This window comes from Lithobates pipiens, unplaced genomic scaffold (assembly GCF_037356315.1).
Source record: "Lithobates pipiens isolate NorthernLeopardFrog02 unplaced genomic scaffold, aLitPip1_a1.2 Scaffold_27, whole genome shotgun sequence".
Lineage (NCBI taxonomy): Eukaryota > Metazoa > Chordata > Amphibia > Anura > Ranidae > Lithobates > Lithobates pipiens.
Genome location: NW_027507788.1, coordinates 39,468,178 through 39,481,369, shown reverse-complemented (window position 1 = coordinate 39,481,369; position 13,192 = coordinate 39,468,178). Strand labels below are relative to the sequence as shown.

The window sequence follows — 13,192 nt, the reverse complement described above, 5'->3', positions numbered from 1 at the left end:
ATCAAATTTTCCCAATGGGACTATGCAGGCTGTGAGACTGCAGCAAACAGGGCCACAAATTCAATATCACAGTATAAGTTATTCCAAAACAACAAAATACGGCAGGAAAAAAAAATGGACTATATGGATCTAGAGAGATCAGTACTGAAATTCAGAACTGAAATGGAACAATTAAACCACAAAAGAAAATCACACTAACCAATGTTAAATAATGCAAATCTATATGTAACACCAAAAATGTATTTTTTATTTTAAAGTAGGAAATGGTTAAAACTGCTGTCATTTTTTTTTTATCATTTATGTCCCATTGAGGATATTTCCCTTCACTTCCTGACCTGTAAGTGTTCATGCCCTTACTCTGCTAAGGATAAGCACGGTTACTTTCCCTCCGTCTATAACGCCCTTAGGGGAGACAGATTAAATTAGCCTCGGAGCACTGCAGCCTACCTATATACCTTTGAAAACCATACCCAATTTAAATGGCATCCCTTAGCATTTCCCCATTATTTTATTTTTGTTTTGAGCCGAAATTCTATTCAGGGAGGAATATGTATAATTGCTTCTGCCTGGGGAAGATTGAATAGATAACTCCCAGGTAAACTCGGACAGAAGAGAAAAGATATGTTAAATAAATAAATGAAATAAAAATAGCAATAAAAATACAATAAATAAATATATGTATAAAAAATATACGGACGGAGGGAAAGTAACCGTGCTTATCCTTAGCAGAGTAAGGGCATCCCACACCCAAAATGGCGCTGTCAGTTTAGCGCAGGCGTAGTGGAGCACTGCACCCTATTTAGGTAGTAAGGTGCACCAATATGGCCGCTCCAGAGGACGTCAGAGTGACGAAACGCGTAGGGCGTGGCCACGTTGTGTGCACTCGTTTGAACGGATAGAGACGAACGGCTGAGTTTTTTCAATACGCATATGCTTTTAATGTCAAATGTGAGTAGTTTTTTAATACTAATAAACGAACGATCTGGTTAAGAATGTATTACACTATGGATATGTCTTTCCTCATATATAATTAACGTTGGAGACCATACGGACGGAATAGCGAAGCTTCACCCAGTGCACCAGCAGCAGCCAGAGAGCAGCACAGTGGCTTACATTGTGAAGGTCCATCCAGCCCCATAAGGGGCATTAACTCTGGTGAGAGCATTTACATACTATAGCACTGAGTGGCGCACCGGGGATGACGTTTTCTAATTGAAGACCCGCACTGTTTGCACGAGTGAATGAAATATTCCCTATTGACTTTACGCATCAATTACAGCAATAATCTGAGGAGGCAGTATCATTAAGCCAAACATTAATTTTGGACTTATATTGGACATAGATGCGTCTTCATGCGATTATTGGTTGAACATATTTCTGATCCCTGGCTGTTCTGATCCCTAGTCGCTTTTTTGCACTTATTTTGCACATGTTTGCACAGTTTGTTCTGAACTAGCACATTGTTGGATACAAACAACATTTTCACCATTTTGTATATTTAAATGAATGTTTATATATTTCTGGTATTCACTCATAGCAGGCTGACACGTATAAGATAACTTAATATCTATTTCAGATTCACCAGAGTATCCACCATGAAACAGGCGCTGGAACACCTCAGGTGTAGGGACCACTACCCCAAGTCCAGACGCTGTTGGCTGGGGAAGTCCAGCTGTCAGCCATCTAAAGTATGTCTAGGTGGAAAAAATGGGAATGTGAATTCCTGCCCAGGATAGGATTGGAACTGCTTGTGTTGCCGCAGGTAGACTTTCAATCCAGATGTTTGCCACCATCATGGAGTTGTCCAACTAAATCCAGATTGGATGACCTTCAAGGATGACCTGCAGGGTGGTCTAAAGTTTTAAAGACAGCCAAATTACCCTAATTACCCCTACTAAATTAGTACCTCCAGAGTGCCCCCCCCCACAGTACATACTCCTTCAGAGTGGCCCTTACTACCTCCAGAGTGCCTCTTACATCCTCCAAAGTGCCCTCTTGGTACTACTGTTAGTTACTGCCGAGTATGGCTTCTTCTTCAGGGAATGTGAATATAAGCTACACCCTGCTGTCTGATGTGAAGTGTTACACACGTGGCTAAGCCTGACAGTTCTCTAATCAATTGGTTCCAGGAACTGCACATGCGCAGTTCAGAGTTGCCAACAAGGAGGTTTTTACAAGCACTTTTCTCCTGTCTACGGATATTTATGGACAGGAGAAATAAAGCTCCTGTTTTTTACAAACCGTCCGTAAATTTACAGACAGTTGGCGACACAGAGAGACAGAAAAACTGCTTCAGTTTTAGACCAATAGCTCCTTAGGGACCCCTAAGACATACTGGCCTGAAATGAATAGTAGAGTCCTGAGAAAATTAGAACATAGCCAGGTAGTTACTTCCAAACGCAGAACTATCGCAGACAGAACACCAGCATACATAATAAAGTGTAAATAAGCTCTGTATGACTGGAGAAACTCCCATAAATTCTGGGCTGTCACACAGAAAACACCAGTATAAGCTGGAAAAATCTGACTAGAGAGACTTTCGGGATTTAACATATCTGGCATAAATCTACTAGCAGCTGTTATTAGCAGAAAAAAAAATTGCAAATAAAAAGCAGAGCTGCAGAAGGCATGTACACTATCTTGATGACATTAGCAAAAAATTCAGGCATGAATATTGTGGTTATCCGAATCAACGACCTTTATTGTTGCCAGTGTATATTTTTCCTGTATGCAACATTATACCCAACAGTCTAAGGATTCCTGGCCCTCAATGGACAGAAAGAAAAAAATAATGCATTTTGTAGATTTAGCTGATTTTTCATATTATAAACTTCTGTATATTCTTTTTATTTTGATTTGCATATATATATATATATATATATATATATATATATATATGTGCAGAATTAATTATTCTCCACCTGGATTGGGTACTACGCATTTATCCTGGCTGTGATAGAAGATGTTCTGGTAGTTTCATGAAATACAGCCTAATAATGGACAGTAGACTGCCAATTCACAAGCAATGCACCTGAGGCCCCAACTCTGTACAATCATCAGTGAAAATAGTCTGTTCAGATCCATTGCAGGTTTACATTGTGTGCAGACCTTAGAGGAAAGAAGTGAACATCTGCTCTCTATTCCTAAACCACAGGCTTCTGCCAGATTGTGGGCCCAGCCAAAAATAATTCTCGATATGATGCCTAGGTTCTCACTTAAGCAGAAAACACCATGAAACTGTAATAAACTGTAGCTGTACCCCGTAGGGACTGCTAAGTAATGTGGCCCACCTTTCACCCTGCCCAGCCTAGCCCAATCCTCAGACACTCCAAGACAATGAACAGTCCATATGCTTTGTTTTTTTGTTTTATTGAGGGGATTCAACTTGGATGGGGTAAGGGAAGTATGAGATGCCCATTAAAGATAGTAAAAATTGTCTTGGACTTGCTATATACACTCCTGTATATATACGCCAATCTTCCTCCAGCACAACTCTTACTGCAGACTATCACTCCTCAGCTCCTCCAGCACTTTACTTGCTTGTGCTGCCTGACTGCCAGCCAGGCGTGCCTAAATTTACCTAGCCCTAACCAAAAATCCTCACCAGCACCTATCTACCTAGAGGGTGCTATATAAAACAAACACTCTAGCAAGCCATTAAAACAGGAAAAAGCACACAAAAGCAGTGCATGACAAGAATCACATTTTAAAATGAATTTTAGACAAAACATTGTTTTTTCAGGTTTGAATACAGTGGGCAAGGGCACTAGAAGTGTTTTATTTTTCTAATAAATTCCTACAATACTTCAAACTGCGGCCTGCATTTTGTAGCCCATTTATAAAATGATGGGAATTTCTCTTGCATTTCCCCATCTTCCTTTCAGATGAGCTTGAGCACATTTACAAAGCTACATATGAGTAGCTCGAGCCCATTTTAGGGCAGCACAGTGGTGTAGTGGTTAGCACTCTCACCTAGCAGTAAAAAGGGTCGCTGGTTCAAATCCCAACCACAACACTACCTGCCTGGAGTTTGCATGTTCTCCCTGAGCCTGCGTGGGTTTCCTCCGGGTACTCCAGTTTCCTCCCACACTCCAAAGACATGCAGGTAGGTTAATTGGCTTCTGTCCAAAATTGGCCCTAGTATATGAATGGGGACCTTAGATTGTGGGCTCCTTGAGGGTAGGGACCGATGTGAGTGTGCAATGTACAGGGATAGGGGTGGACACTCACTCAGGTTGAACTGGATAGACTGGTGTCTTTATTCAACCTTACTAACTATGAAACTATGAAAGCACATTTTTGTGTTTAAAAGCAATAGCAGCAGCAGGACCCAGGCTTACAAAAGATTCCAATAGTTGAGCCTCTCAAGCCTCGCTCTACATATCACACACAGAACATGGCTAATCCCCCCCCGCTCTCTCAGGCTGTGATTGACAGCAGTAGGAGTCAATGGCTCCCACAGCTGCCCCCATAGCCAGTGAGGAGACACGGTGTGGACAGAGCCCCTGCTTTAGGGCACAGCACTGGATCGACTTTGGTCTCAAGTAAATATAAGGAGGGTGGGGACTGCACACAGAAGGTTTTTTACGTTAATGGATAGAATGCTTTATGGAAAAAAATAAAAATAAAATACTACTACTTTCATTTTCTTCAAGCTGTTAGTCCTTTTGTTCTCATTACTTTATATCCTAATGATTGTATATTACTTTCTTGTTTTTGCACTAATGGGTTTAAAAAATATATTATTTTACGTAATCTCACTAGTTTTGAAAACCACTGGAACTTTATAGTTTTGTAGCTATATTTATAGACTTATACAGCTATAGATGTACTTATCTTTTGGTTCACACTTGGGGACATGGAGTTTAAATATAGTAATAGGCCAAACCTAACTATAAAAAAGGCAGTAAGATCAAAGCCATTTTTAAGGTGACATTTGATTGCAAAAGCAATAAAATCAGTCTAAAGAAACCACTTCCAAAGGTTTCACAAAAAAACTTGAAAAGAGAGCACTAAGGGGTTGATTTACTAATACTGGAGAGAGCAGCTGTGCATGGTAGCCAATTAGCTTCTAACTTCAGCTTTTTCAATTGAAAACATGAAAGTTGATTGGTTTCTATGCAGAGCTGCACCAGATTTTGCACTCCCCAGATTTATTAAATCAACCCCTAAGTGTTGCATCTGCATGCAATCATAGAAACTGTCTGAGCACAAAGTGATGTTAAGAAATTTGAACTTGGGACCCACTTGATGCAGAAGAGCAGATTCAAACAGAGACTGCAGTTTTAGCTTAGCCTGAAAGTAGAGTGGATACAAGCCAAATAAGAACTATGCTTCAACTTTGTAGTTATTATAAAGTGTGCGTTTTATTGAGCATTTCCATCAAGACAACATATAATGTGGTCATTGTTGTACTGTTGCACTAAGGGAAAATTTTTAAATATGTTAGTCAAGGAAAATGTATGTGTGTATGTGTAGGAGTCATAGGTCCCAACCATGACACTACCTGCCTGGAGTTTGCATGTTCTCCCTGTGCCTGCGTGGGTTTCCTCCAGGTACTCTGGTTTCCTCCCACACTCCAAAGACATGCAGGTAGGCCAATTGGCTTCTGTCCAAAATTGGCCCTAGTATATGAATGGGGACCTTAGATTGTGGGCTCCTTGAGGGTAGGGACCAATGTGAGTGTGCAATGTACAGGGATAGGGACAATTGTAGACACTCACTCAGGTTGAACTGGATGGACTGGTGTCTTTATTCAACCTTACTAACTATGAAACTATGAAGTCCTGTTTGGGATTTATTATTGGTTTTGCAGCCTATTTTGTGCCCTTTCAAACCCTTTAGAGGAAGCCTCTATTTAGCTCCTAATCTTAAAAAAAGGTGTTGCTTGCTGGAAAGAGACGACTTTTGGCTCACCTGGAAATAGCCACACAGTTTAGGAGGTCCGATGCCCTATTTGTCCTCCTTGCAGGAGCTCACAGAGGAGCACAGACATCAAAGTCTACAATAGCTAGATGGGATTAAACAGGCTATTTTGGAATGCTAACAGATCATAAGTGTTTCTCCCCTCTTTCTAAACACTCATTCTACTAGAGCAAACCTTGGCACTCCAGATGTTTTGGAACTACATTTCCCATGATGCTCATGCACTCTGCAGTGTAGTTGAGCATCATGGGAAATGTAGTTCCAAAACATCTGGGGTGCCAAGGTTTGCCATCACTGCACTAAAGCCTTATCTACTTCCTGGGCAGAGAGAGCTGGTGCCAATCCAGAGCAGATTTGTAAAGGCGCTACATGGCCCAGATTCTCCGCTTTGGTTAAGCAGCATCACTTGGACCTCCTAAACAGCCAGGACCAAGCCTTTGGCAAAAAAGTCATTCAGGCAGAGGTCCCCCCTAGGCTGGTAAGCTCATGCTTATCATCTCATGGGCTGTCTTGGAGGATAACAGGGGAAAACCGGAGACTCACCGGTATCTCTATTTTTCAGTAGTCTTCCAGGACAGCCAGGTTCCCGCCCTGTCGATTTCTTGTTCTCGGATGTTCTGTGTTCTCTTGTAGTTCCATCCTTCAAACTGCATTTTTACTCTGATGGATAAAGTGTTTCCTGCCCCGGTGAAAGGAGCGCTGTCCTGAAAGTCTACTCAACATTACCGGTCTAACTCCGGTTTTCTAAATGCGAAAAGAAAGATCTGCATCCCAAGCCATTGCAAAGCATGGTTTGACATCATCACAGGAATGAATGACTGATTGTAAAAGATCATACCAGGCATATTTGGATTAACTCTGCACTTTGAAAAAAAACACATACATTCTCAATTGTGCAGACTGTTTCATGGATACGCAGAGAAATTAGGAATTTGTTTAGAAGTGCCTAGTTCATAATCAAATAAATTTGTTTAAGGAATTTGCTTAGAAGTACATAATCAAATTAAACGTAAGTGTACAAGAAGCCAGATATAAGATATCATAACATATTGAGGTTAGATCTCTTTAGCTTTTCAAAGGCTGAAAGGGGTATTCCCCAGTGCAAGAAAAAAGCAGTGTGACCATCTCATTGAGCAGCAAACCCAATGAACTGCTGAGAAGAATGGACTTACAGTCCACACAAGGAATTGCTTACCATTCTAGTTTCCTGCTCAAGCCTAGTACTCAGCTCTTTAAGTGCAATTTCTCTTTCACGCAAGATAGTCGTTTTCTCTTGCTGTAATAGATTTTCTGTTTCTAGTTTAAATTTTTCAGAGAAGTAATTTCTTTCCTGCAAAAGTTCCTCCTCTAGTTTTTCTAATGTCTGTCTGTGTTGTTCTCTAGTTGTCAACTCTTGTTTCCTGTAGGAAAAAAAAAAAAGGGAAAAAGGTACCAAGTATAAACGATCTTATTTTATCTTAATGATAAGTACACATTTTCAACAACAATATAAAATGCATATCTTTTTTGCAGGTAAAAAAAATGTGAAGGATGGGGGGGGGGGGTCTAGGGGCAGCTGCAGCAGTAATATGTTACACCCTGAATAGGGGTGTAACATGTGACATGTTATGAAAAGTAAACATATCCTGTAACATAGATAAATAGAAAGAAAATATTACAACACCTAAATGCCACAAAGATCTCAACTGTGCTCTTGTTAAACAAGAAATCCAAATTAACGACATTACATAAAATAACCTTTTTCAAAAACATAATCAAAAACAGGTCAATGACCCCTGATTCACGCAAATTTTTTACTACGTGAAAAAGCTAATTTTGGTTGTTAAAAGTAGAAGTAAACCCTGATGTTTACAAACATGCAGGGGCGTATCATCCATGGTTGCAATGTGTGCGGTGCACACAGGCCCTGAGGGGGGTGGGGCCCACTGTGCTCTGACACACAAAGCACCCATGGAGGGGAATTGTAAAATCCAATAGCAGTTTCTGCCTTTCTTTTCTGCAGGAGTGGGGCTTTGTGTGTGGAGAAGCCACAGAGCATTGTCACTTATTGTGACACCACTGCAGGCTCAAAACATCACACATGCCTCTGTAGACCCCTTTTCTCTGCTGAACTATGGCTACCTTCAGGAGTAGCTCTAGTCAAGCATTGCTGAGTGAAGCACGGGCATGGGCTGACAATGGGGAGATTATCAGGTAAGTTGTGCCCTGGCACTAAGATCCCCAGCAGAAATGTGTGCCAACTCGATTACGCTAATGCTGCATTGGAAGCTTGGTTGGCATTGTCACCTTATCACAGGAAGCCCACAGTGACAAAATAATTTGTCAGGACCAATAGGTAATTACTTCAACTTTACTACTTAATACACTTTTCTTACAGTGGGCTCCTAAACCCCCATCAGATATGCACACAGCAAGCACAGGCTCTCTCTTTTTGAGTCTGCAGCCTTAAGCTGGTCCACGTATTGGGTGCCAGAAAGGGAAGAGATTTCAGGGAGCAGGAAACTCTAGGTGGGCGACTCCCTGGGTTCCAAGCTTAGTTTACAGGGAAAATGGCATATACTGCATGTATAAGAATGCATGCATTAGATCAACATTCATTCATGGTTTCTCATAAGATAAGTAAAATGTCAATACATATAATTAATTAGTGGAGATTTTGACACCAATTAACCGGCTTCACTTGTATCAACCTTGTATATTATTCTCTGCTTCATATTTGTGTTTCCTACCGAATTTTCTGCGCCTCTTCTTCTCTCTCTTTAACAAGTTCATTTTCCAAATTGAGAAGCCTCTGTTTCTGTGCCTCCCTCATCCTGGCTTCTTCCTCTTCAGACTCTCTCTGCAGCTTTTCCTCTAATGCTCTGTTTTAAAACATAAAAAAAATGTATATGTATATGTATATATATATATATATATATATATATATATATATATATATATATATATATATATATATATATATATATATATATATATAAAAACACACATACTCGATATATACTGTAAATATATATTCTAAATTACTCTAAATGATTGTAACTGAGCTAGTGAAATACCTGATGTTACTGTTATGGAGCTCTTGCAGCGTACGTTTCCTTGCTTCTTCCTCTTTGCTAAACATTTCTCTCAGATTCTCCAGATTCCTTTTATGCTCTTCTTCTAAAGCACTTTTCTCTTGCTCAATCGTTTTGGAGTTGCTAGCTGAAGCTTTAGGAAGTTCACCCACAAGTTTTGATAGCTGCCCAGTATGCTTTGGGGTTTCAGACATCTTCCTAGATTCATTCTCTGAATTGTGTGAGGATTCGCTGCCATTTCTGAATAGTTCTACTGCCGGTTCTTTTGCAGATGACGGTTCTACAGTAGCACTTGTTGGCTTTGGGTCTGGGTGAATTTGCCTGTGCGAGAGAAATGTCTTAGTGAAAAAAACAAAAAAACATATATCTGTAATAACAAAAGCCGTAAACCCAGCACACCTCTGAATCTTATCCAAAGGTTCCTTAAGGGGTTCCATATAGTCATCATCACCAATTTCCTCCTCCACATCTTCATCTACCTCTTCTTCGTCTGCTTCCTAAAGGAAGAGAAATTCTTATTTACTTTAAAGTCGAAATCCAGCTTGTAGCATGCGCTTTTCATTAAATATAGTGACAAACTAACATAGGAAAACAATCCAATGATGATATATGGCTATAAATTACAGTTGAGAAACCATTCGTTACGTTTTTTGATAAATGAGACAGCCAGATGTATGGTGGTTTAGGTGCTCCATTCAGTGTGAGCCTTGCTTCATAAGTCACCCCTTATGTGGAACTTTTAAATCGCTTCTCTCTGACTGACTTTGGAGAAAAAGATGCACAATCTAGTTCCTTCATGAAGACTTTTTGGGAATTGTTACCTAGAAAGATCTTAGGAGAATAACAACAATACCAATCACTGATGTTAAGAGCACCAGTGCTAATAGTAATAAAGCGCTCCCCAGATCGAAACATCAACATGAAAATTCTGCAACCTGGAGTGCAGCGATTCATTTTCATTTTCCTTTCTGACCAATTTGCCAGAGTGCATCGAGCTAGATCAGTACCTGGGGATTTTGTAGTGGGGTGTAAGGGGGGTCATTTTTGAGATGTATACATATCTTGAAACTCATATTATAATAACCCCTCTTAATAGAGATAACCAAAATGAGAAGTAATCAGATTACCACTATATAGAAAAGTAACAAAACCTTAATTAGGTCACCGAAACATCAACAAGCATTTAAAGAGGAAGTAAACTCTGATGGGTTTACTTCCTCTTTGATTCCCTGCAAAGGTAAAGCATAATGGACTACTATGCATCGCATAGTAGTCCATTATGTGTCACTTACCTGACACAGGAGCCAGCGAAGTCACCGCTGTCCCCTGTAGTCCAGCGAATCCATCTTCTCAGTGGGTCTCGCAGCTCCGCCGCTGTCATTCGGCAAAGCCGCAATGACATCACTCCTGCGCATGCGCATGGGAGCCGCCACTCACGGCATATCGCCGTTGACCTCAGAGCGCTCAGTGCATGCGCCGTAGACAGCGGTGCCTGTATTTCGGCAAATATCTCCTAAACCGTGTAGGTTTAGGAGATATTTCTTGGACCTACAGGTAAGCCTTAATCTAGGCTTACCTGTAGGTCAAAGTTGGTTGTAAGGGTTTACAACCACTTTAAAATCGCATTGATCCTGTATGGCTGGACCGCTAGACATTATATATCTAGTGCTTCAATTTTTTTCCCAATAAGAAAGGCAAAGCTTGTAATGTAATTTGTTTGTCCTTTATGTAAAGAGACCGTAATTGACCTTTTAGGTGTAATTTGTAGTCATTTTCCTATTAATTAACCTAGTTATTGCCACCTCTGTATGTCATACAGCAGTGGCAGTGAGGGATTACAGTCTGTTTCTCTACTGAGCAAATACCATCAAATCTGCTCCCTCAGGTAGTCCAGCATCTTCAGACAAACACTCCCTCTCTGTCCATACATGACAGAGAGGGAGGAAACTTAGCATTTCTCAGGCTTTTTAAAATGAATAAACCCTTGATATATAAGGGAATCCCTTGCAATTATTACTATTCCTACATTTCACTGTAGATTAGCATGGTGGCAATTGGGAAAAATGCTCCTTGTTGTTCAGTGGGAAGATTACTCCTGTTACTGATAGCTAAAAATATCATTGGTGTCAAAGGTTATATTATCTGAAAGTCAGAAATTGGTCATTGCTCACAGAACTTTAGCAACCTCTGGAAGAAACCTAGGGTTCCACAGAATCCTGGTTGAGAAATGCTAGTTTAGACAATGGGGTTGATTTACTAAAGGAAAATCCACTCTGCACTACAGTGCACTTGAAAATGCACTTGGAGGTGCAGTCACTGTAGATCTGAGGTAAAGTTCTGAAATCAGGGGAAGCTCTGCTGATTTTGTCATCCAATCATGTACAAGCAAAAATGCTGTTTTTTATTTTCCTTGCATGTCCCCTACGGATCTTCAGCGACTGCACTTCCTAGTGCACTTGTAGTGCAAAGTGTATTACCCTTTAGTAAATCAACCCCAATGTCTACATTGCACTGAGGTTGGAACATCGTATGTATTAAGAGATTGTCTGTCATCATATGCGTTGATGTGCTTTTCTTCTGTACATCTTTTTCATACAAATAAATCTTTATTCTTTAAAAGCTAAAAAAATAAAGCAAAATCAAAATATCAGTTTTGGATAGAGCGGACAATAAATTGTAACTATAATGGCTTCAGGATACTTTTAATGATAGGTTTTGTTCGTTATCAAATGTATAGATTTCTAAACTGATTTTTAAGTCTGTTTCTCTATTTATCCTATATCTTCATGTACTCAAAATTTTAATTAAAAGGTGCATAAAGAAGTAGCAAAGCATTGTTTTTTTTTTGTTTTTTTGTTTTTTTTTAAGCAGAGGCACAACACAAGCTGTTAACCTTCAGGTTCTATGATTAAAATATTGCATAGAACTCTCTAAACAAGCAGCCAGAGAGGAAAAGGAAACACTCAGTTGTGTGTAGAGCCCAGCTTTGTTTTCCCACACAACTGATAAGGGTAGCTTACAAAACATCTGAAGAAGAGCACAGAGCTCCATCTGTTGGCAGGAAACAAGAATACAAAAAAACATTGCCATAGTTCATATTTACTAGGCAAAAAAAATAAAAAATATATTGTCTAGTCCTAATCATTACAGAAAATACAAAAATATACAAAACCAACATAAATTATCTTTAAAGAGGAGCTGCACCTAAAAAAAAAATATTAAAAGCCAGCAGCTACTAATATTGCAGCTGCTGACTTTTAATAAAATCACACTTACCTGTCCCAGGGTCCAGCGATGTCGGCGGCAGATGACGAGCGATCGCTCGTCTCGCTGCTGCCACCGCCGCCATCCTCTGTCAGGGAATCGGGAAGTGAAGCATGACGGCTTCACTGCCCGGTTCCCTACTGCACATGCGCCAGTCGCGCTGCGCGTCTCTTATGGTCCCCCGCTGTGTCTCTGGGAACTGTGTGTTTCCCAGAACACAACGGGGGGGCGGGGCGTCTGCGGGGGTTTGCGGCGGTCTGACCGGAAGTGGGTGCAGTTACCTGGATTATCCAGGTAACTGCACCCCCCTCCCCCCTGAAAGGTGCCGATTGTGGCACCGGAGGGGAGGAGGGATCAGATTAGCGGAACTTCCCCTTTAGGCTGGGTTCACACCGCTGCGGGGGGAGAACCGGATGTGATTCGCACAGCAAATCACATCCGATCTCCGTAGCGCTGCGAGTTCAGCCATACAGATAGTATGGCTGAACTCGCAGCGGTCCCGCAGCAAACTCGCACAGGACCCTTTTTTGGGTCCGCAACGGAATCGGATCGCATGGGGGTTCACACCATGCGATCCGATTCCTGTGCGAGTCGGCAGATCGCACTGCGATATGCGGACGGATCTGGGGGTGTCATTAACATAACATTGACACCCCCAGCCGTCCGCATAGGGCAGTGTGAACTGCCGGCGGGAGGTATGCGATGCGGGAAAACGCCGCGGATTCGCGGCGTTCCCGCATCGCAGCAATGTGAACCTAGCCTTAGGGTGAAGAACCGCTTTAAAATATATTTGTTGGCCTATTTTATATTACAGTTAGAATTCTATTTTTTTCTTGTTATGGCATCTTGCACAGCAACACAAAACTATAATCACCATTCTAATTTAAGATTAATACCTCAGATTTTACAGGATGTTTTGTTAAGTCTAA

General features: G+C 40.9%; 1 protein-coding gene across 2 annotated transcripts in view; it reads right to left on the bottom strand.

The window, feature by feature from the left end:
* CEP164 (centrosomal protein 164) overlaps positions 1–13,192 on the bottom strand; it is a 128,805-nt gene that overhangs the window by 62,366 nt on the left and 53,247 nt on the right. For both annotated transcript variants that reach the window (XM_077456854.1, XM_077456855.1), the window contains 4 exons: positions 9,399–9,496; positions 8,982–9,320; positions 8,655–8,786; positions 7,121–7,325 (listed from right to left, as the gene is read on the bottom strand). In XM_077456854.1, coding sequence (XP_077312980.1) covers positions 7,121–7,325; positions 8,655–8,786; positions 8,982–9,320; positions 9,399–9,496 — 774 coding nt within the window. The remainder of the gene's footprint in view (positions 1–7,120; positions 7,326–8,654; positions 8,787–8,981; positions 9,321–9,398; positions 9,497–13,192) is intronic.